General features: G+C 49.0%; 3 protein-coding genes across 6 annotated transcripts; 2 read left to right on the forward strand and 1 right to left on the reverse strand.

Annotated features, from left to right (window-relative positions):
• Nucleotides 1-403: 403 nt before the first annotated feature.
• Nucleotides 404-13,615, reverse strand: IQCG (IQ motif containing G). Of its 2 annotated transcripts, none has more exons than XM_015871679.2 (10): nucleotides 13,503-13,615; nucleotides 13,271-13,414; nucleotides 10,663-10,907; nucleotides 10,225-10,353; nucleotides 8,677-8,758; nucleotides 3,932-4,093; nucleotides 3,431-3,505; nucleotides 2,091-2,222; nucleotides 1,248-1,349; nucleotides 404-775 (listed from the first exon to the last, which is right to left on the reverse strand). In XM_015871679.2, exons 1-10 carry the CDS (start codon nucleotides 13,590-13,592, stop codon nucleotides 638-640), a joined length of 1,299 nt encoding a protein of 432 aa, XP_015727165.1. In that variant the 5' UTR covers nucleotides 13,593-13,615; the 3' UTR covers nucleotides 404-637. The 2 variants fall into 2 exon arrangements, with proteins under 2 accessions (XP_015727165.1, XP_015727166.1); XM_015871680.2 differs by having other exon boundaries at nucleotides 13,271-13,407; nucleotides 13,503-13,590.
• Nucleotides 13,616-13,693: 78 nt separating this feature from the next.
• On the forward strand, nucleotides 13,694-15,876 carry RPL35A (ribosomal protein L35a). Its single transcript, XM_015871686.2, has 5 exons — nucleotides 13,694-13,803; nucleotides 14,098-14,143; nucleotides 14,628-14,780; nucleotides 15,260-15,404; nucleotides 15,817-15,876. Exons 2-5 carry the CDS (start codon nucleotides 14,133-14,135, stop codon nucleotides 15,838-15,840), a joined length of 333 nt encoding a protein of 110 aa, XP_015727172.1. The 5' UTR covers nucleotides 13,694-13,803; nucleotides 14,098-14,132; the 3' UTR covers nucleotides 15,841-15,876.
• Nucleotides 15,877-16,006: 130 nt separating this feature from the next.
• LOC107318173 lies at nucleotides 16,007-19,021 on the forward strand. 3 transcript variants are annotated; one of them, XM_015871682.2, is made up of 4 exons: nucleotides 16,007-16,437; nucleotides 16,813-17,503; nucleotides 18,133-18,271; nucleotides 18,957-19,021. In XM_015871682.2, exons 2-3 carry the CDS (start codon nucleotides 16,951-16,953, stop codon nucleotides 18,231-18,233), a joined length of 654 nt encoding a protein of 217 aa, XP_015727168.1. In that variant the 5' UTR covers nucleotides 16,007-16,437; nucleotides 16,813-16,950; the 3' UTR covers nucleotides 18,234-18,271; nucleotides 18,957-19,021. The 3 variants fall into 3 exon arrangements, with proteins under 3 accessions (XP_015727168.1, XP_015727169.1, XP_015727171.1); XM_015871683.2 differs by having other exon boundaries at nucleotides 16,925-17,503; XM_015871685.2 differs by having other exon boundaries at nucleotides 16,928-17,503.
• The last annotated feature ends 1,729 nt before the right edge of the window (nucleotides 19,022-20,750 follow it).

Here is a 20,750-nt window from a genome sequence, read left to right on the forward strand (position 1 = left end):
GTGGGTGCAGCTGTGGCACATCAGCTGTCTTTTTCCATGGCTGCTTCCCTCTGTAGGAGGGTGTTCAGAGCTATTCTGTCTATGTGCTGACACTCTGCAGTACTGTGGGAATGGAAACCCGCGTGCTTTGACTGCCCTCATGTTTACACTGCAAACCATCAGCAGTTTTCCCCTGACTCGACCTAATGCTGCCACTGACACCGGGGCGAGCGCTGCCTGAGCCCAGATGTGGGTGACCTGCCTTCCTGCCCCACTGGGAGCCACAGCAAACCCCATTGCTTCAGCCAGCACCGTGCTGTGCGGGACTGCGGAGCAGGTTCTCAGGGCAGAGCGTCTCGTGCTGCTGAGTTACTGCGCCATTAGCAGAATTGCTCACTAGCTGTATAAAAAACTTCAGAGGATATCGTGTTTCTCACTGTTTTAATGCAGTTTCCGTTTCTACTGAGGAAAAGGTGTTCTTGCTGTACAAAGACTGCTCGGGGTCTGAAGTTACAGGAGCTTCACCTTAACTGTGCGTCATGAACTCTGTTCTCCAGAACAGCCCGAGTTCTATTCCACGGTTTATTTTGTGCTGCTGGACACAGACAGCAGTGCCTTACCCAGCAGCAGCCCCAGAGTACATCCAAGTCCAGGTTTCTTAGCGCGTCTTTTTCTTTGCTCCGGGCTTTTCCTTTGTGCCTTTCTGATCTACCTGCTCATTGTCTTGAGCCTTTGGCAGGTTCTGATAGGGGCCGAGGTTTCTGCGGACCATTGTACCTTTCCACCAGGCCTGCAGCTGGAAGCAGGAGAGAGAGAGGTGTCAGAGGGAACCTGGACAGAGAATGGACAGAGCATCCCTCCTGTAACTCCTCAGCTGCAGGACGGAACCTCTGGCCCATGCAGCAGCAGCTGGGCCTACGTGTCCATGTGTAAGCCAAGGGCATCTGTAGAGGTGGCAAGAGGAAGGGAGCAGCTCTGTAACTCCATTCCTGTGTCACCCATGCAGAGGGGCTGCTGTGATGAGCACAGCTCCACATCATCCCTCAGACTGGCTTTTTGTCTTTTGTTTCCTTCTTAACCCTTCTGCAGTTCACTGCAGCCTTTGTCTTTGCTGCAGGAGAAGGAACAAGTTTAATCTGTCCCTCGCTTGCGCCACCTCACACCAGCCAACTTTCTCAGGCCATTTTCTGCTTGAACAAAGCCTGTGGTGCAAATAACTCCAAGCTGCTGGTGGAGCAGCACTGCCTCAGCTTTGCTCCCCCTTTTACCTTCAGGATGCTCTTCAACTCCAGCTCATCCTGCTCTCGTTTTCGTCTTTCAGCCTCTCTTCGTGCCCGGTCAGCAATGATGGTTTCCTCAAATGTCCAGCACTGCAAAGTGGCACAGGAGTTCAGCAGTCACATGAAAAACACATCCAGGGAGCACTGGGAGCCCCGCGGCAGCCCACGGCTAATGGGTAAACACAGACCTTCCTCCCCCACCTCCTTTATTTGATCTTCCCTGAATCCAGATGGCAAATGTTGCTCATTACCACCACCAGTCCTAAGGCACCGAGAGGTGCTGCCAAAGTGAAACCGCTCATGGCCTGTGTCTAATTAACCTTCTGATCCTGTGCTGTGAAATGGCTGGTTGGTGGGGTCTCGAGCAACAGATGTTAGTAGGAAGGATCCACGTTCCCCCAGGACAGGTAGCAGATGATGAGTGAAAACACTTGGGGCACTGAGATGACAGCAAACGGAGTGAAAATGGAGCCCACAGGCAGGGGAACATCTAACTCAGTCTCAGCCTCTCAGAGCAGTGACAGTAAGGAATGCCTACAAGTGAATTTCTTCTGACCCCCCTTTTTCTACACACTTTGCTGCCTGTTCTGCTCTGGCAGTGCATCTGCAGTCAGAGTCCTGCAGTTAATGGTTTTCTAACTACATGCATTAATTACATCATCCATCCCTGATGTCACAGGTGATGTCACACCTTCCCAGAACTTCAAGTCCCATCCAATACCTCACGACTGCTGTTTTTTCCCCATGGCTTTCATTCCTTATCAGAATGATGGTATGAAAAAGGCAGGATGCGGTTCTGCAGGGGCCAGCACTGAGCTGCTGCTGTCTTACCTCACTGGCAAATTTCTGCAGCATTTCCAAGTTCTTTGCCTTTGATTCTTTTAGGTCGTCGAGTTCTTTATCTTTAGCGTCTGTGTCGTTTTCATACTTTTCCATCCAGTATTCCAGCTTCTCTTGCACCTTCTGCAATGGGACAGAGTGGGGCTTAGCAGGGTACAAAGAGTGGCAAGGGAAAGGTTTACTGCTGCGACATGCCTGCGCTCAGGATGGGGCTAAGAATGCCATCAAATGTGCACAGTTTGTTTCCTTCTCACCTAAGCCTTGGCAGGATCACAGTGCTAGGAGTAACAATGCTGGGGACCACCATGAGGGCAGCAGCACTGGTCTGGGTCTGAAGAATGGCAGCGCACGGGGGGTTACATTTGTGCACAATCCTGGTGAAGTAAATGACAACCAGGAGCCATTCTTTGTGTGTGTGCACAGGGAGAAGAGTTCAGGAGATGGAGTTTCACAGTCAGAAAGCTTTTATCCTGCACGTGTCTCTCTGGCCACTTTCTGGATTAAACTCAGTGCACCAGGAATGAGGTCCCAAGGGAGAGCAGGTTGTGCTTTCTCAGGTTGTGCTTTCTCAGGTTGTGAACTTGGCTTTGTTTCTCACATCAATAGGACGGCAGGTGTTTCTGAAAGCACCATGCTGCTGATTTCCTCCTGTTCATGACTGATTTCGCCATAGCAACAGCCATCGCTGCTTGAATGGAGGAATAATATGAGGAAAAGCATCAGTGCTGTGACAGCATCACAGCTGGACACACAAGGGAGATGGGGGCGAGGTCATCTTCTGTGTGGGCCACTGCGAGGCCACCAGCTGCTGTCAGTGCAGAGAGGCTGCTGCTCAGGTAGCCCACTCGCCTTGAAACACCAATCAAATGTGGTTCTGGGATATAGAGGAAGTCCCAGTTACCGCCAGAGATGGCTTAAACAAAATCCACATTGAGCTGAATGTGGCTGTTTGAGGGAAGGGAAACCTGTAACTTTGGCATAAGCAATGCTAGTCGTTGTATGAGCAGTAATTTTAAGGCAGTGTATCCGAATGTATCCGAACTGATCTAGTAAAGGTGTATGTTTGGTGGCCCTGCCAGGCAGGGGGTTGGAACTACATGATCCTTGAGGTCCCTTCCAACCCAGGTCGTTCTGTGATTCTGTGAATGTGGCAAATCACAAATATGGGACAGCTGGGTTCATTAAGGGCTTGAGGGTAAGCAGGAATCCAACCAGCAACGATCAGGAACCCGGTTGGGTTGATGGAGCAATAATTGGTTTTCTTTAGAAATGAATCAATGTGATGTTTATCTGTTGCCAGTTGAAGCATTAACAGGGAAAGTCACCCAGACCTTGTGGGAATGCCTCAGGAAGTTTTCAGCCTCCACGTGCACTCGGATCTCCTCGTCAGTTTTCCTCTTCAAATCCTATGATCAATGCAGACAGAAAATGTTAGACAGCGTTGGTGCAAATACGTGTGCACAACATGCGTGCTGGTTGGATTCCTGATGCATTCAAACATCTGCGTTGTGATGGGGATGGAGAGCAGCCTGGGCAGCAGGGGATGGAGGGAGGCCTTGGGCTGCATCTCACAGCACTGCCAGCAAATAACTGTGCAGTTCACAGTTCACATAATACAAGGGAAGAGGAATGGCCTCACGATCCTGCTTCCTGCTGCAGCACTTCCCAGTTCTCCTGGGCGATGTAACAGTGGGGCAGCAGACAAACAGAGGCAGCACTGGAGCCCGAGGAGGGGAAGATCTTGCTATGTTCTTAGTGCTGAGTCCTGTCCTCACCTCCACACAACCTGCTGGAGATGAGGACATCATTCAGGGCTCTGGGGAATGACTTACCTCAATTTCCTTGTTCAGTCTGTTCTCTTCGTTGCTGCACTTCTTCTGGGTTTGGTGCACCTGCAGGTCTGTGCTTTTCTTCATGTAGCGATGCTCCATGGCTGCTTTGGCTTCTGCCTTTTGAAGCTCATTTTTGAGGTAGAGGATCACGTTATTTCGGTTCTAGTGGAGGAGACAAAGCAAAAGAAGCATGAGAACAGCCCAATAATTTGAGCCACTGACATCAGGCTTTGCTAAACACTTGGATTAGTCTGAGCACCTGTAACAGGACGGTCATACCTCAGCCTCATGGATGCCCAATATAAGTATATTCTGTTCCTTGGATTTGCTGGGCTTTGTTGTTTTGTTTCCCCTAGTTCTGCAGCAACTGAATAAACACAGCATTAGGAGCAGATCAAATGGAAATCTCAACTCACTTGTATGTTCCCGTGGTTCTTTCCTGAAATCTTACCAAGTAGATGGAGTCTGTTTTGTTATAACAGCATGCAGTCAGAGCAAAGGCTGCCCAGGAGGGCTGGCCCTGAGCTCCCAGCCTGTCCCCACACCTTGTTTTGCAGTGGACATGAGCTTTCCTGGAGCAGCTCTGTCTCCAGCAGCACCCCCACAGACAGGACACCTGCATCGGTGCACCCCATCTGTCAGCTTTGCTTTCAGGAGCAAAGTGCATTTGCTCAATTCAGGGCTGTGAGTTTGTTTACTCCTTTTTATTCCATTTCTTTGGATAACAGAGAAAAGTTCATTAATCTAGGCCTGCATCTTCCAAGAATCTCCAAATGAAGAAGTGCACTGCAAGCTAAAAAGGTCATCAAAGTCTCCTGTGCAATGTAATGCTGCTGGTCTGGCTCCCAGTAGCTCCATTACAGCCTTTCTCTTTGCTTTCCTGCCATGCTGCGATGGGTTTGATGTTCAGCAGCCAAACCTCGCAGCTGAAGTTGAAGTACCAAAGTGCTGGCACGTACATGGTTTGAAGCCCACGTATCTTGTCTCTGAAGCACCCCTACGTTCCTTAACAGTGTAAACATGGAGAAATGCCACAGGAAGAAGCCAGCTCAGTGCTGCTGTGTTTAAAAGCCTTTGCAGCATGACTCATCTGGAAAGGTTTCCTTATAAGAACGGTTTGGAACAGTTTAAAGGAAAATCCTTCCCTTTGCACCCCTTGTGGGCCATAGTTAGGAAGAGTAAAGTGTATTTCTAAGGCTGCTGACAATTAGAGGCTTTGGTTGATGCTGTTTGGTGGTTTCCAAAGTCATGTGTTCGAAATATTTTGAACATTTCCAAGATCTGACTGCAGACAGCTACAAACGTGACCTGTTCGTGCCCCATTAAGGTTTCTGGTAATGGCTTTTATCTTCCTTGATGTGAAATTCGGTGGGTGCTGGGAGCAGTTGGTTCCTACTCAGTAGATGTGGGAGGTGACCGAAGCACTTCATCTGGAGGCTGCCTTGCTGTATTGCGGTGGAAGCAATTCCAAACTGCAGGGCTGGCAGAGAGACCAGGGAGATGTTAATGGAAAACACCAATGTTTTGTGGCCCTGAGGCCCAGCCGCTGAAGTCAGTGCTGCACTGTTATCTGCACAGGGTCTGGAAACAGGTCAGAAAGGAAGGGTTTGATGTAGGCTACAAAGAATTGTGAGAGGTGGGGGCAGAGCACGAGCACTATTTTTTATGTCTTATTTTGATAAAGCAGAGGGAAAACCACTTTTGATTTCAGAACCCTCAGCCAGGAAGGGGGCCCATCTGCTCGGGTGTTTTTTTTTGCTGCATGGCGTGTTTGTGGTTTGGATTTGGTGTTGTAAAACATCTTCATTACAAGTGGGGGGTCTGGGGGCTTCGTTACACAACGCAAAGCAGACGGGAAGCGAAATGCAAAACCCTGCGGGTGGTTCACAGCAATGCTTTCACTTGGAGGGAAGGTTGACTGCAGGCGTGTGGGCAGCTACTGCAGCCCAGCTGGTGGGCCTGGAGCTGCAGGGCTGGGGTGTGCTGGGTGTTGGGTTGCATGGAGCAAACGCAGCTGCTGTCCCCAAGCTGTGGGTTGTGCTGTGCCCTGAAAAGGAGTTAACATCTATTCATTTCTGGTTTATCGCAGCAAAGGGCCCTATCAGGACACAGCATGCTTTCACAGCTAATGCAGTAAACCTCCGGGCTGCTTATTTGGGATGACTTCAGCTTTGAATCTGCCAAACCAGCAATGCAAAATCATAAATCATGTGTCCAGAACTATCGCAAAACTGGCAAAGAGCGAGATCAAAACCCAGGAAATAGCTGTTACGAGCCAGTCTGCTCTGCTCGCAGGCAAACAAGCTGTTGTCTCCAATCTCTCAGCTCACAAACTCCAACTTGAAGCACTGTCTGCTGCTCGTATGCAGCACCGTAGGATTCTGCCCCAAAACAATGTTGTTTGGTGGCAAAAGCAACTGCATTTTGCTGGAGAGGGTACGCACAATTTGCCTTTTCACTTTTGTTTATCTCTTGCGAGTGCCCCCCTAGATCTCTCCATTCTTCCTCAGAGGTATTTGCAGCCACTTAGAATGCAGCTGGCTACAGAATTAACAAACAGGAGTTATGTGCAGGCAGCTGGTAAGCCTGCATCATGCCTTGCTGCCTGCCTCCCTGCTTCCATGCCCAGTGTGGATAAGCTTTCCACTGGCAGCTGCAAAACCTCAGCCTGCAAAGCCTGAAGATATGCTTATCTACACACCTTGTGCAGCCGGGACTTGCAGCCCCTGAAAGCACAGCATGCAGCCCTGAAAGCACAGCATGCAGCCCTGAAAGCACAGCATGCTGCCCTGAAAGCACAGCATGCAGCCCTGAAAGCACAGCATGCAGCTCTACAGACACATCTGCCCCAGCTGCCAGAACACCCCTGTGCTGTACACCCCCCGGTGATGCTTTAGCTGAAAGGATGTCTGGGCTGACAGGTCACCCAGCCTCCCGGAGTGATGATTTGTGACGTCCATCTTCATTGCAGGAGAGTTGGACTAGATGGCATTGGATGCTTCCAGGTTTGGCTCTACTGCAGCAGCTCTGTGTCCTGCTGAGCTGCTCTGGGGGCTGACGTGGCCCCAGGACCATCACAGACCCTCTTGTATGGAGGGTAAGTATATAACCAGACTGTTCATCTCAGCAGCTTTTGAGACATCCGTGTTTTCCAAAAGGAAACAAAAGAAGTGGAAACGTTTAGCAGTTCATTTGTGTTCTATTAGGAAGAAAAAAATGAGCTGAGCCAGCTAATACAGCCTTAATTAGCATCTCATTAAGGCTGAAAATACACACAAGCAACATGCGTGAAGCAAAAACCATGTTTTTCTGGTTCCATGATGAGATTTGCTTGGTTTTGTGTTCCCAGCCACTGGACTGGAGACAACCATGTAGGCTTTTGTCTACAGGTCTGTGTATTATTCCTGTTCAGAATAGTCCAAAATCAGCAAGCTGTATTTCTGCTCCTAATTAGTTGGCGAGGTGACAAATAATTGTGTGTCTGTAAAATTGCCTATGGGGAAATCCCATATGAAGCAAATAGAAATTATTCTCCCTTGGGAGACTGAGTGAGACACCGATATTTTTGGCACAGGAGGAAAGCAGTACTTGAAAGTCGTCTCGTCTTTGATTTGTTATCAAAGCTGAAGCTATAAGGAAGCCCAGAAAATGACTTTTAAGCTGGAAACATAAAACCAGAATCCCAGATGAGCGCAGATCCCACTTGATGAGGCAGAAAGCAAGAATCACATTAGCAGAAGGTACTAAAACACACAGAGAGGAGCATGTCTTCAGCGTGGGAGCTACATGTTTGTATGACTTAGAGCTAGGAGAGCTGCAAGGCAGGACAAAGTGCCAGATTCTTTTCTTTCAAGCCTTATATAGCTCTGACCTGGCCTTTCTTCTGCTTGTATCTCATCACACACTCTTCTTCCTCACCTCAGCAGAAACAGGTTAAGCTTGCATGTTTCTGCACCGAGCTGTGTGCTTTTTTTAAGCATGCATGACCATTGAGTCTGAGCTGTCTGGTGAGCATCACGGTGACCAGGGATATGCCATTTAATTGATCTGCACTTGTGCAGCAAGTCTGATGTGTCCAGAATGCCCCAGATTTACTGTGTGTGCACAGACAATTCACACGCTGCAGACAGAAAGGCTGAAGCTTTCCACACAGATAAAGTCAATGGGGTGTGTGTAGTAACATTGATCTGCCCTTGCACAGGGCTCGTGTATTTGGGATTTTGTTGTATGTGGAAGCCTAGGAAATAGATGCAAATTACAATATTTTCCCCTGACAAAACTGCAGGTAGAAAAATAGCGTGTCCTTGTGCCAATTCTGACACTTTATTTCTTAATCCCTCACTGTCAGTCTTTCTTCTGTGCTAGGTGTCATGTCTGCATCATTAAGTATGACCGAACCTCAGATCCTGCTGTCTGCAGCTCATCTCTTCCTTCCTGGCTGCAGATGTAGCAGCACTCACTCATGTCCTTGCTTTGCAGTGTTTCTGAGGTGTTCTGACTTCCTCACAGCCTTTCACAATTATAAGCACTTTGAGTTTCTGCTTGAATAGCACTGAACAGCATTCTTAAATTCATCAATAACTACATTCAGAATGTAAGTCTGTGCTGCAGTTATACTATGTTCTTAAATGATGGATTGCTACATATGCTGTGTCCTCTCATCTGAGCACTAGTTCCTGGGCAGCAGGAGCAAGCTTGCTAACACACTTCCCCCTGGCATGATGCCTGGTGTTAAGTAATCTCACCTGAAGTTCTATTTCAGTTTCTTTCTTGACATCTTGCAGCTGTTTCTGGAGTGACTTTATCTCCTTCTTTCCTTCCTCTTCCCTGAAGGAAAATGGGAGAATACAGTCACTTGAATGCATCTAAAAAAACACCCCATGAGCTGTGTACGTAGATAGGGAGTTTTCAGATTCTTTATACACTGCTGCACCTAGTGAACGCTGCCCCAATTAACCTGCTCATCCAGCACCTTTGTTACAGCTGAACTAAAAGAAGTGAGAAGTTTGCCCTGCTTCAGTGCAGCGTAAAAGCTTGCAGCTGCTCCCAGTGTCTGAGGAGCAGAAAAGGTATTTGTGTCTTCACTCTGAAGTTCAGTGTTGAAGGCAGCACGTCTCCAGATCAGAGGGATCTCTCAACAAAGTTAGTGACTTGGTAAGTAAATCCTGAAGGAAGAGATGTATGGATTGAATAGGGAGGATGGGAATGAAAGGGAAAGTGAACCAAAAACAGGGAGAGCCAGGCCAAAACCTACAGGGGAGTTTGACAGTTTAAAGCAAAAAGGATGAGATAATGTTGTAGGTCTCATTATTTTACTTCACTTTGAGGGCTTTTCCAAGCTTTTATGCTTATTGTTTGATCTAAAGCCAGTAAGAAGAGTTGCTGCCTGAGGCTTTGTACCCTACCCCCACTTTACAGGCAAACATGCATTTCATTTTTTAGGTACTTAGCTGGGCAACTCTGCTACAGGAGCTCCTGATAAGGAGTCTCAGCCTTACTGCAGACTGCTCTCAGACTGGTATATTGACACAAAACCAGACAAGTATATGGTATATTTAAATACAGATCAAGTTCATTCAATGAAAAGAATGTGCAGTAGAACAGATAGCACAGTGCTTAGATATGGTTGATATAATGGAATAAAAAAATGATTAAAATTTGTATGCCCCCTTTCTAACTCCAGTGTTGAACAGGGATTCCACAAGCAACAGCTGCTTTCATTTTTTGCTTTCTGACCCTTCCTTGGAGAAACAATAAATCCCTTGGTTTTAGATGCTGGAAGTGGTGGGCTTCACGTTCAAAAGACAATTGCCTCTGCCACCATCTGTGCTAACCCTGCATTGGAAAAAGGGAGCACATTAGCATTTGGGTCAAAGCAGATTCTCCTGGGCATCGTATAACCTCAAGTCCGTATGTTGCTGACCTTGGTTTGAGCAGATTATTTGCTACTCTGGCTTCCTCTGGGGACAAGGAGTTGAAGGTCAGAAAACTCCTCCATCACATTATGTTTTAATTGATATGGAGCAGAGTTTGCATCAATGCAGACACTGGTGTCCGCTGTGGTCCAAGCTCAGGCAATTCCCAAGTCAGATTAGTATTATTACAGTCAGTTATTTTCCTCTCCAAGGGCAAATGCAATTTGTGAAGTAGTCAGGATAATTCAAGCTGAAAAGGGATCCCTTCCATATCTTGATGTAGAGTTTGTTTTTGTTTTCCTTTTACATTGTATAATGAGGGAAAATGAGCTTTGGCTCTAGGTCACTAATCAGAAAAGTACAAAGCACAACTCTGACCTGATGAGGATGTCATTCAAGTTGCTTTTCTTTGCTTTCTCTCTCCCATTAGCTTCTATTAGGCTATCAAATGTTCCCGATTCCTCCATCTTCTTCATAGTGGCTGTAATTACATCACTCACATACTGCCTACCAGGGAGAAAAGGAACACAACAGTAATGTATAGGTGTACACTGATAACACGGAGTCTGGCACCTTTATCAATTATTGCCCTACTGCCATAGGGCTTCTGTGTACCCTACAGAATAACTGAGATCATGAGATCTCATGGCAAGGCCATGGTGCTCCCCTTAGATATAGCCATTCTTAGATATAGCCACAACTGGGGAACACTAGCAGTGGGAGGATGAGAAGCCTGTATTTTGCTTTGCAGAGGTAAAGTGAGAACTTTACAGCTCTGAGCATCCTGCACAGGCATCACACTTGTGCTTCACTTACCTGTCAGCCTGAATTTTTCTGAGATATTCTGCAGATGGAGCATTGGGTTTCGTGGCCCTTTTGGAAGGATGTTGGGCTCGTTTTGGATCCGCAGAGTTCCCCAGCTGCTGCTTCTGTTCAGTGCTTTTCAGAGACTTCGAGGTAACAGTTTCCCCACTCCCTTGCTTTGCAGGGGGAAGCTCTTGATACTTAATGTCCTGCACATTCTGTGTGTCTGTGATTTCTTTCATTTCCTGGCTGTTGATCTAAAAGAGAGTAAGAGAAACCTGCTTGCACATTGAGCAATAGGAATAGACTCTATGCAGCTTTATGTGGGAGGAAGAAGAATTAACAATAAACAAGAATCCACCTATACGATGGCCAGTTGATGAGTCTACAAAGAACCAAATACCAGAAATGTTCATCTGGGTGAGATGTGAGCACACAATTTAGGCTTACTGAAGTTGATGGGATCAAAAGGCCAAAAGTGACAGGACTAGAAAAGGCCTCAGAAGGTCGGTTCACCTGCCCCAAGAGGTGATGATTCAGATGTTTGGTTCTTAAGGACCCCCAGCCATGGAGGCTGTATTGCCCTGCAGTCAGTACCAGCGTGCCATTCTTGTAAGGAAGCTTCTGAAACTTCAGCAGCTGAGCCCCTGACTTCTCATCCCAGTCTCTGTAGGCACAGAAAAAAATCCTTCCTTCCTTCCTTTGCAGCAGCTTTTATATACAGGAAGCTTGTTAATCTGTTTCTCCTCAGCCTTTGCCCTATGCCTGTCACCAAGGCCTTTACTTACAGTGTAGTCATAAGAACAGAAGCTGATCTTAGCCTGTCACTACGTACTTCACAGCAGCACCACCAGAGCCAACTAATGCAGAGGCTTCCATCCTCATCCTAGTCCGTAGCTGCCTATTGCCCACCCTGACTGCTCGTGAAATGGAAAAAACAACTCACTGAAACATTTTCCAGCAAAAAAAAAAAAAGAAAGAAAGAAAGAAAAAAGATATATTTTTAGCAGTCCAGATCACTGCACAACCACACAAATGTTTGTGCCAACACAGCACAAAGGGCAGAGTGAAAACAAGAGGTCAGAGCAGGAACAGCATATGCTGGTAATAATTCTAAGAAGACCCTGATGGAGAAAGGCTCTATTCGTGTTCGAGGTCCTGCTGTGGTCAATGGGGACAGCGTGCAGGGCGCTGCAAAAGGCTGATGCTCCTGAATGCAGCTTAGGAGGGGAGGAAGTAGCCCCTGGACCGCATGAGTCACCACTGAGTGCAGAAGGAGACTAAGTGACTCCATGCTTAATTTTTGGACAGTTAAATTTACATGAAATGAATCTCATGCAAAGTATCCTGAGACCTATGAAAATTACGTGGTTAATTAGGGGGAAGAAAAAGGGGTGTAAGTAGTTGGATGGTGAAGGCTGTATTTCTGAAATAACTATTCTAGGCAAACAAATAGTTTTTAATATCATGTAGCTTTTATGGGTGCTGTAATAGCTGTTTATAATGTCTGGGAAAGCTGAAAACAGGCTATAACTGGATTATCTGTAAACAGTAGAGAATTAAGCACTAATAATTGCCAAAGAACTACAGGAGAGCAAGGAGACTGTAAATGGCGTGTGGTGCCATCCATGCAGTCCCTGCTGTTTATCTTTGCTGGTCTTTTGCCCTAAATTTAGCAGACAGAAGGGCTGCCTTCTCTGGGGAATGCACTGCATGAAGCAGTCTACAAGAGTCCCTGATTTAGGAACAAGCAACACAGTGACTGAGGCTCTAAAAGTTGGCTTCTCCAGAGCCATTTTCTGGTTTCTAAACTGCTTCCTCCTTGATTTGAGGATTGTACTCCATGGGAAAGTTGTGTCTTAAGAAATAAACTACTTAGTAAAAACGAGCCTCTGTGTTTGAAGAGAAAAACCAAGTGTACCTCTAGGAGGTCTGTCAGCCTCAGTGTGTGTGAGGGAGAAGGAGAACTGCGCCCACCATTCTCGGGATCTGCTGTATCAGATCAGCTGGCACAGCGGAGCTTTCACAGCCCCATCTGTGGGAGAAAAGCATCCTCGGCCAACAGGTGAGACGGGCTCAGGGTGCTCTCTAAGGAGAGCAGTGCCCTCTATAGCGCAGCCGGAGCATTGATCGAGCACTACAGTTATGTCGAGCAGCTTCTGCTCTACTTTATGCCTCTCCCCAGAACCACTTAGTTACGGTGTCTATTAGAAATCAACTCATTAATAACGGGCATTAATAATGAGTAGTTACTAATAGATTTTTGAAGGGAAATCTGTCTTATTTTGTTGTCTGTGGGGACTAGAGGAGCTTCAGTGTGTGCTTATAGAGTATCAGAATGACCCTGATTTGGGGTATTATCAAAGTCCCTGTTCTTTATTATTTATAAAGCTGTGCACTTAGGAGACGTCAGCCATCTGTTGTTTATTTTCCCCTGATCCTTTACTTATCATCTGACCACTGAGGTTGTAGAATGAAGCCTCAGAAGCTCATCTTATGTCACCAGGGTCCTTCACACAGCCATGCCAAAGAGACAAGTACCTGTGTGGAGACTTATAGAATGCTGACAGAAGACATAAAAGGCATTGAGAAAAATGAGAGCAAACACAGAGGCACATACACTGCTGACATCTGCCTTGCCCTCCTGTGAAACCGGCATGATGTACCCGAGGATGGCGAGCTGATCGATGCAATTCTCCAGCACAGCAGTGAGCAGCAGAGCTTCCAGCCGAGGGAGCTTCTCCATTTCTTTAGTGCCTGTGCTCTTGTAAAGAGGAATAAAGAGGAATAGAGGTGGGATGGTGTTAGTAACACTAAACCAAAGCCCACCCCTCTCCCTCACCGCTCAGTACCGTTCCGCGGCGCTCAACGCGACGCCGTCTCCATGGCGCCCGGGGTCCTGGCGGGGCTGTCCCTGCGGGTGCCGAGGCCTGTTCCCTCATCGCCGCCCGGAGGAGTAACGGGACTCACGGACATGGCGAGGGACGACAAAAGGCACCGATATCGGTGCACACCCAGCGCTGTGTCGGCCCGTACCGTGTGCGCTCAGGCTGTGACACGGGCAGCCCGCAGCCGGGGCCCTTAGAGCCGCAATCCCGGCGGGCCGCGCGCCGCCTCGTCCTTTGGCCGCCATCTTGGCTGCGCGCCGTGCTGGTGAGCGGGGTGCGGCGGGCGGGGTGTTGTGTCGGGCGTTGTGTCGGGCGTTGTGTCGGGCAATGACCATCCCGGCGGCGGCGGGGACACCGGGGCGGGGCGGATGGCGGGGTGTCGGGTGTGGAGCGGGCGGGATGGCGCCGATACACGGCGGATGGTGTCGGCTCTGGGGCTGAAGGGAGCTGAGGTGCCGGCGGGGCCTTGCGCTGTGAGGAGCCGGAGCCGGCCCGCTGCAGCCCGCGGTGCTGAGGCCTTGTCGGGCTGTGGGCACTGAGCGGGGTGTGTTGTTTGTAGGCTGAGCTGCCGGGACTGCGCTGCACGAGGACGCCATGACCGGGAGGTGAGTGTCTGCCTGTGTCTGTACGGCTGGATGGGGAGCTGCGCTGTGCTGACGGCACCGCTGAGTCTCTGCTGTCCCAGCACGGCGCTGCCCGGTGCACACACAGGGCGATCTCTGTGTGTGTGTGTTACATCGCTACGTTTGTGTTGCTCTCTTGAAACCCCTGTCTTCAGCTGGCTGTAGCAGTTCAGCCTTGAAGGGAACATAGAAACAGAAGGGGGGACCAACTTCTTACATGGCCTAATAGATTTCTGTGAGATGTGAAGATGTTTTTATACTCATTAAGCATTGAGGAACCAGCAGTGCTACCCAAAGCTGTGGGTGCCCCCTCCCTGCAGGTGCCCAAGGCCAAGTTGGATGGGCCCTGGGCAGCTTGAGCTGGTGGAGGCATCCAGCCCATGGTACACGGTGGGCTTTGAGGTCCCTTCCAACCAAAGTTTAATGTGTTAAACTGAGTTAATCTGTTCTTTCTCCATGTCTTTAGGTTGTGGTGCAAGGCCACTTTTGCTGGCTACAAACGTGGCCTCCGGAACCAGCGGGAGCACACTGCCCTGCTGAAAATTGAAGGTGTTTACGCTCGCCAGGAGACAGAGTTCTACTTAGGCAAGAGATGTGCCTATGTCTACAAAGCTAAGAAGTAAGTTGGTCGTCTTTTATTATCTTTTGCAAATGCCGGGATGTGAGCAGTCAGTTGGTTGGCAGCAAATTGAAGCGAGATGAGTTTGTGGTGATCATTGAGTTTTTGAGATCCTTAGAGGTGGAATATTTTGCCAGGCAAAAAGAAGTTGATAGAGCAGCCCTTGTGTGTGTGTGTCACAGCTCTGCTGTGCCTGCAGTGGTAGAGGCTTTAAGAACAATTGTTTATTGTCTTCTGCTTGATTTTTCTTTGAGAGTGGTTGTTCTGATGTCAGATGTGGAATTCCCTGTAATAAATTTGTCAGGCTGTTCATCACTGCTGTCATTTCAAGGGTGGCACGTGGCTTCTTGTAGCTGCTGCCTGTCTCGATGCCTGAGGCCCTTTGTGCCTGTGGTGTGACTGGAGAAATCCTACGTTAAGATACTCCAGGTTCATTCCAAAGGAAACACACTGAGTTCTGTGTCTTTTTGTTCCCTCAGCAACACCGTCACCCCCGGTGGGAAACCCAACAGGACGCGGGTGATCTGGGGGAAGGTGACCCGCGCCCATGGGAACAGCGGGATGGTTCGTGCCAAGTTCCGCTCCAACCTCCCCGCCAAGGCCATCGGACACAGGATCCGAGTGGTGAGCAGCATTAGGAACCAGGGGCTCCTTGTCAGCCTTTGGGCTGCCTCGTAATCTCATCTTGCACCATTGCTTTTTGTACTCTGCCTCATTTCCTACCTAGTGGCAAGGGAGCTGCGGCATCAACTTCTCTTACTCCCCATATAACTGCATGAGCTGCATGGCAGAGTCCTCAAAGTAGGCATGGGAAGGCTGAGCAGGAGAGTGACTGCTGGGTGGGAGCTTTGATACCATCAGATGCTGCTTCACGTCACTCAGCTCCTTGTTAGACTTTCCTGCCCCTTTTCTGCATAAATGGGAGTCACTTAAAATAGTTGAAGAGATCCATGATTCAGATGATAGCTATAAATTTGCTGACTTGTACAGTCCAATAACAGGAATTCTAACGTGATTCTGTTGTTGTGTTTTTCAGATGCTGTATCCATCCAGGATCTAAATTTTTATTGGAAATAAAATACAGAATAATCTGTTCCATTTTTGTACTTTCCTCTTTTTCATCCCCTCCACCTATATTGAGAGCTTTGATTCTTCAGTAGTGTACCACAGTACACAGCACACTGATGTAGGAGTGACTCTAAACTAGCTCCTAAGCTGGAGATTTGACCCGTACTTGTTAAAGGCATCTGTTGAGCAGGCTGCCTTTGAAAAGGCAAATAACTGCCAGCCTTTATCATTGCCTCCAATGTAGAATCTGAATGGCATGTAGGTCCAAACAATAAATGTTTGCAGTCTTTGTAGACCGTGCCCCCAAGTTTTCTATAGAAAATGAGAAATATTTCCTTGTCTCGTGTGTGTGAGTGTGAGGTTTGTCAAACAGAAAGGCAATGAAAGTGGATTTAAAGATTCTTAAAGTGCGATTTTCTTAGTGCATAAAAAGATACCGTATGACTTTAAGGGAAGCTTCGGGCAGCTGCAGGTTGTCATGGCTGCTGCTGATGTCATAGTCTTCTTTCACTCCCCAAAGGAATCATCAGTACCCTGAGTGGGTGGTGACTGCTGAGGCAGGGAAGAGGTTGCCCTCACCTTCACTCAGGTACTCTGATGTGTTTCATTCCTTCCCCATGTGAGAGTCTGCCTGGGTTGTGTGCTGCCCTGAGCTGGGCCTTTGTTCTGCTGTGTTCCTGCAGGTTGGCTCCTGTGGTGGGCTGGGGTTCGTTCAGGGTTTGTCTGTTCCTCTTCCTTCTGAAGGAGGTGGAACAGCTGTGTCTTAACTTGGTTAGAATACAGTATTGGGTAAATTACTTTTTTTAAGTGAAATTTGCTAATGGTTTGGACGTCTGGCGTATGAATTATTGCAAGCAGGGCTTTAATTTTACAAGCACCAAGGAGTTGTGCATGTAAGATTCAAAGAAGTGTGAGGTGGAGTACACACTATTTTCTATAGCATTTGTTTGTTCCTGACCACAAGGTTTGCACAGAACAGCTACTGAAAGAAGCAGGCGTATCCTGTTGGAAGGCCTCTACTGCCCCTACCTCTGCTACAGCTTCCGAGTGAAAACCCCTTTCACTCCTTTCCTCAGCAGTGCAGCAAAAAGAATTGTGTGGGATGGCATCGGAGGAGCCCGGCTCCCCTGCAGACCAAACCAGCTGGGAGTTCCTTAACCTACTGAATACGCTGGGGATACAGAACGGAGAGCTGCTGGTGATGGAGATGAAGGATGTCCATGTGAGAGCCCCCTCGGTGCTGCTGAGATTTGCTCAGGACCTGTTCAGTGCAGGCAGTGGGAAGACTGAACTACAGCAGATAGATGAAAAAGAGGAGGAGAAAGAGGTTCAACCACTCCTGGTTTTTATGGTTTGGCAAGCCACTACTTTGAAGCATCTCATGCAGTGGGATTATCTGGATGAGACGCTCTTTAACATAAGGAACCTGTTCCCATACACACCTGCTGTGGTGGTGCTGGTGCTGGTCCATTCAGGGCCCCAGGAGGAGCTGTCGCGGGCAGTAGAAGCGCTCAGGAGGATGCAGTGTCTGTTGGACGGTGCTTTCCGGCGGCTGGTGGTGGAGGCAGCGGTCTACAAGGCAGGCCAGCCCAATGGCATCCAGGAGGTCAAGAAAGCTGCATGTAGAGCACTAGAAGAAGTCTTTAACCATAAAGGTATCCTGAGACATGGCTAAACAGGGGCAAGGGGCAAAGAGAGGCGCTCTGGGAACAACCACAAGCTTGGGTAGGGAAGAGGAGGGTCTGAGAAGCAGGACCAACATAAATTCATTAGGGTTGGAAATGACCTCTAAGATGATCTCATCCAGCCGTCCACTAGTCACCAATATTACCCATTAACCACATCCCTCCGGTCCTTGTCTCCATGGCTCTTGAACACCTCCAGGGATGGAGACAACCATCTCGAGCCACCTGTGCCAGTGCACCACTTCTGATACCTGACCTGTGTGGTGCTTAGTGGTGCTCAGTGACCAGGGTCAGATGGAGGAGGGAAGATAAGCAGGAATTTAAATTAAGGGATTGAGTGCTGGGCTGTAAGTCTGAACCCAGATGGTGTTCACTTCCTAGTGTGACTGGTGGCTCTCCCTGACCCCAAAAACGTGGCTGTGGAGATGTGTGAGAACTTCACCCCAAGTCCATCACTGGGGCTTCCCATGGCTGTTAGTAGCCGTACAGCCACCAGCACTGCGTTCTCAGTGAGAAATGCTGGTTGGTTTGGGTGAGCCATAGGGAAGAGCTGTCACCGACGTGGCTCCTGCTGTGCTACCATGTGTTTCCTCCCACAGGTAATAGATCATTAGATCCCATCTCTGCTCATCCCAATCAACCCAGCCCCCAGCAGTGGATCGCTGTCCTGAGTGTGTGCCACGTGAGGTATCACCGATGACGTGCGATGGGATTCCTGTAGACAGCAGGATTCAGCAGGTTGGGTTTCATGCTGTTCACCCACGTCTCTCTAGAAATATTTCCCTCGTGGTGCTTTGCTTGTCTGCCAGAAGGGGACGCTGCTCCCTCAGCTTGATGCCAGCCTTGCTCCAAAGCCCTTTGTTGCATCAGCTGGGCAGGCAATCTACCCTAGCAGAAATCCCTGAGTTTCTGCTTCCTTGCTTTGCTGCGTAGTTCCCAACAGCACCAAGCTCCTGACATCCCCCTGGTTTCTCTGCAGTCACAGGCAGTGGGTGAGCAAAGTTTGCTGCCGGCTCTGACTTGTTGGCCAGAAGGCTGCAAACAGAGATAAAGGTCCCTCTCCTGCCGTGCTGCTGTTTGCCATCAGCGTGTTGGTCTTTCCCAAGCTACTCCTGCATGCCCGAGTAGTTGAAGGGTCAGGGACAAGCTGTCGGAGCGGATGGATGTGTGCAGACCTTCCCACCTGCCCTGCTGGAAGGGCTGGGGATGGGCTCACACCGGAGTCCATGAGGAATGGGGGGTCTTGGCTGTGGGGCAGTGTGGGAGCAGTGCATTGTTTTGGTCTCTAGCAGCAGTGAGCCCTAGAAAAGCTCACTTCTCTGTCTCTTTCTGGGCAGGGCAAGGCACTGTGGTTTGCTGGTTTTTTTTTTCTCTTAAAGCTTCATAAAGATGACCTTAATTTTCTTTTTCTTATTTTTTTCAGCTCTTGTATCCACCTAAAATCATAACTGTTATGAAGAGAATTATTAAAGCTTTGTCTTTATTTGAGTTCTCCACGTGCACCTCTGAGCTGCAAAGCGCCGAGCACCGTGTGCCATACAAACTCCTGCAGAACCCACAGCTTTGTGCAGGACAGGGAAGGTTTGCAGATGTCCCCGAGGGACAGGATCCTCCAGGGGGTATTTTGAGTGTGGGTTCCTTCCATGGTGATGTGTTGCATCGTGCCTACGTGCCAGGACAAAGTGCAAGCACACCTTGGGGCAGTCGTGCTGTGTGCCAGGAAGGCACCCTGCCAGCTGCCCCAATGCAGGCTCTCTTGGGCTCCCCAGGCAGTTGTACAGGCACTGCCTGCCATCTCTCACCAGTTCTGTGGCTTCACATTGCGGTAAGTGGAGCTGGGTTTGGAGAACGGGGAGGAAGAGTTTGAGGAGCTGCACTGAGTGAGACACTGAGGACTGTCAAAAAGTGGCACAAAAGTCCTTTCTCGTGCCCTGTCTCTTTAGACGAGAGGTGAATTGTGATGAATCATCTCCTAGGGAGCCTGATCCAATGGGTCTGTGGTCTTGCTCAGAGCTCACAGCACCGTGTCTCTGTACCAAGCACTCTCTCTTCCTCTTTTTGAGGTCCAAAATGAGCAGCTCTTTGCTCTTAGCAGGCACAGGCACGTGCGAGGAGTACAGTTGCCCTCATTTAGGCCAAGCTGTTGATTTGCTGCCAGCACATCCGTTGGGTTGCAGTGTGAATGAAGGCAAAGGGCGGAGCAGCAGGACCTGCACATACAGCCAGGTCTGCGTTCAGGTACCTGCTGTGCTCCAACATCACACTGCTGGGCTGCTGCTGCCTCTGCCCCACTGCACCGTATCCCTTTAAGCAACACAGAGGAAGATAAAGGTGTGTTTGCTGTGAGGTCCCTCCTCTGTTAATGAGTAAGGAAATGTAAACGAGGTTGTTTGGGTATTGTGGGTTACGTAGCAGACCTCTCTGGTCTGGCAGTGGTGTGTGTGTACCCAGAATTAACAACACAACTGCAGTGGCCATGAAGAACAGCTCCGTCCATTCCCAACTATTAGTTTTTGGATGAGCTTCCCAGCAGTTTAAGCAGCAGAGCAATGGGAAGCAGTGCTTGCTCAGGGCATGGGCTGCAGGAAAGGCCCCTCACTGAGCAAGATTCTTGTAAATGCAGGATCTGGGTGATGTTAAGGCCACAGCTGGCCATGGGGTGGTGTCAGCCTGGAGCCCTGGTGTGTTGACAGCTGCTCTTGGGGTTAGTGCTGTGCAGGAGCATGGGCTCCTCTGCCAGCAGACCCTGATCTTTGGAAGAGGACCCTAATCTCGCTGTTTATCTCCCCCGACTTGATTACCAGCACTAGTCAATGAGTAAGGTCCTTTTATTAAGAGCCAGAGAGGCTGTCTGAAACCCCTGCCCCGACTGTCTGACCCCGTAGTGCTGGTGTGGGGATGTGTTTGCTGAGCCTGTTGTAACTGGGACACACATTCTCCTGGCTTAAAGCTGTTGGCACACAGTGACCTTCCTGGACTGCCCCTCCTGATACCCGTGGTCGGGGGGATGGGGCTCTGAGTTCCTGATGGAGCTGTGTCTTTCCATTGCAGGGAGTTGAACCTTTAAAGGGTCCTTGCAACTCCAATGCGTCTATGTTGTCCTCTAGAGGAGTCTGCAAGGGCAGTGCTGCTGTTGGCACCTTGAGCTGTTCACATCCCTCCAGATTCACACAACAAGGCATTAAATGTGTGGGGAATCTCATACAGAGCGGGGGAA

Source organism: Coturnix japonica, chromosome 9 (genome assembly GCF_001577835.2).
Source record: "Coturnix japonica isolate 7356 chromosome 9, Coturnix japonica 2.1, whole genome shotgun sequence".
NCBI classification, from domain to species: Eukaryota; Metazoa; Chordata; class Aves; order Galliformes; family Phasianidae; genus Coturnix; species Coturnix japonica.

What these genes read in the sequence shown, in the direction of transcription:
- LOC107318173 (XM_015871682.2), top strand. Translation starts at nt 16,951, where the DNA reads ATGGCATCGGAGGAGCCCGGCTCCCCTGCAGACCAAACCAGCTGGGAG. An exon ending in AGAAGTCTTTAACCATAAAG is followed by an intron (nt 17,504 to 18,132) that starts GTATCCTGAGAC and finishes TTCCTCCCACAG; the next exon opens with GTAATAGATCATTAGATCCC.
- IQCG (XM_015871679.2), bottom strand. Translation starts at nt 13,592, where the DNA reads ATGAGGGAACAGGCCTCGGCACCCGCAGGGACAGCCCCGCCAGGACCC. An exon ending in GCGTTGAGCGCCGCGGAACG is followed by an intron (nt 13,415 to 13,502) that starts GTACTGAGCGGT and finishes CCTCTTTACAAG; the next exon opens with AGCACAGGCACTAAAGAAAT. An exon ending in GACTGAACAAGGAAATTGAG is followed by an intron (nt 3,506 to 3,931) that starts GTAAGTCATTCC and finishes CATTGATCATAG; the next exon opens with GATTTGAAGAGGAAAACTGA.
- RPL35A (XM_015871686.2), top strand. An exon ending in TATGTCTACAAAGCTAAGAA is followed by an intron (nt 14,781 to 15,259) that starts GTAAGTTGGTCG and finishes TTGTTCCCTCAG; the next exon opens with CAACACCGTCACCCCCGGTG. An exon ending in TCGGACACAGGATCCGAGTG is followed by an intron (nt 15,405 to 15,816) that starts GTGAGCAGCATT and finishes TGTGTTTTTCAG; the next exon opens with ATGCTGTATCCATCCAGGAT.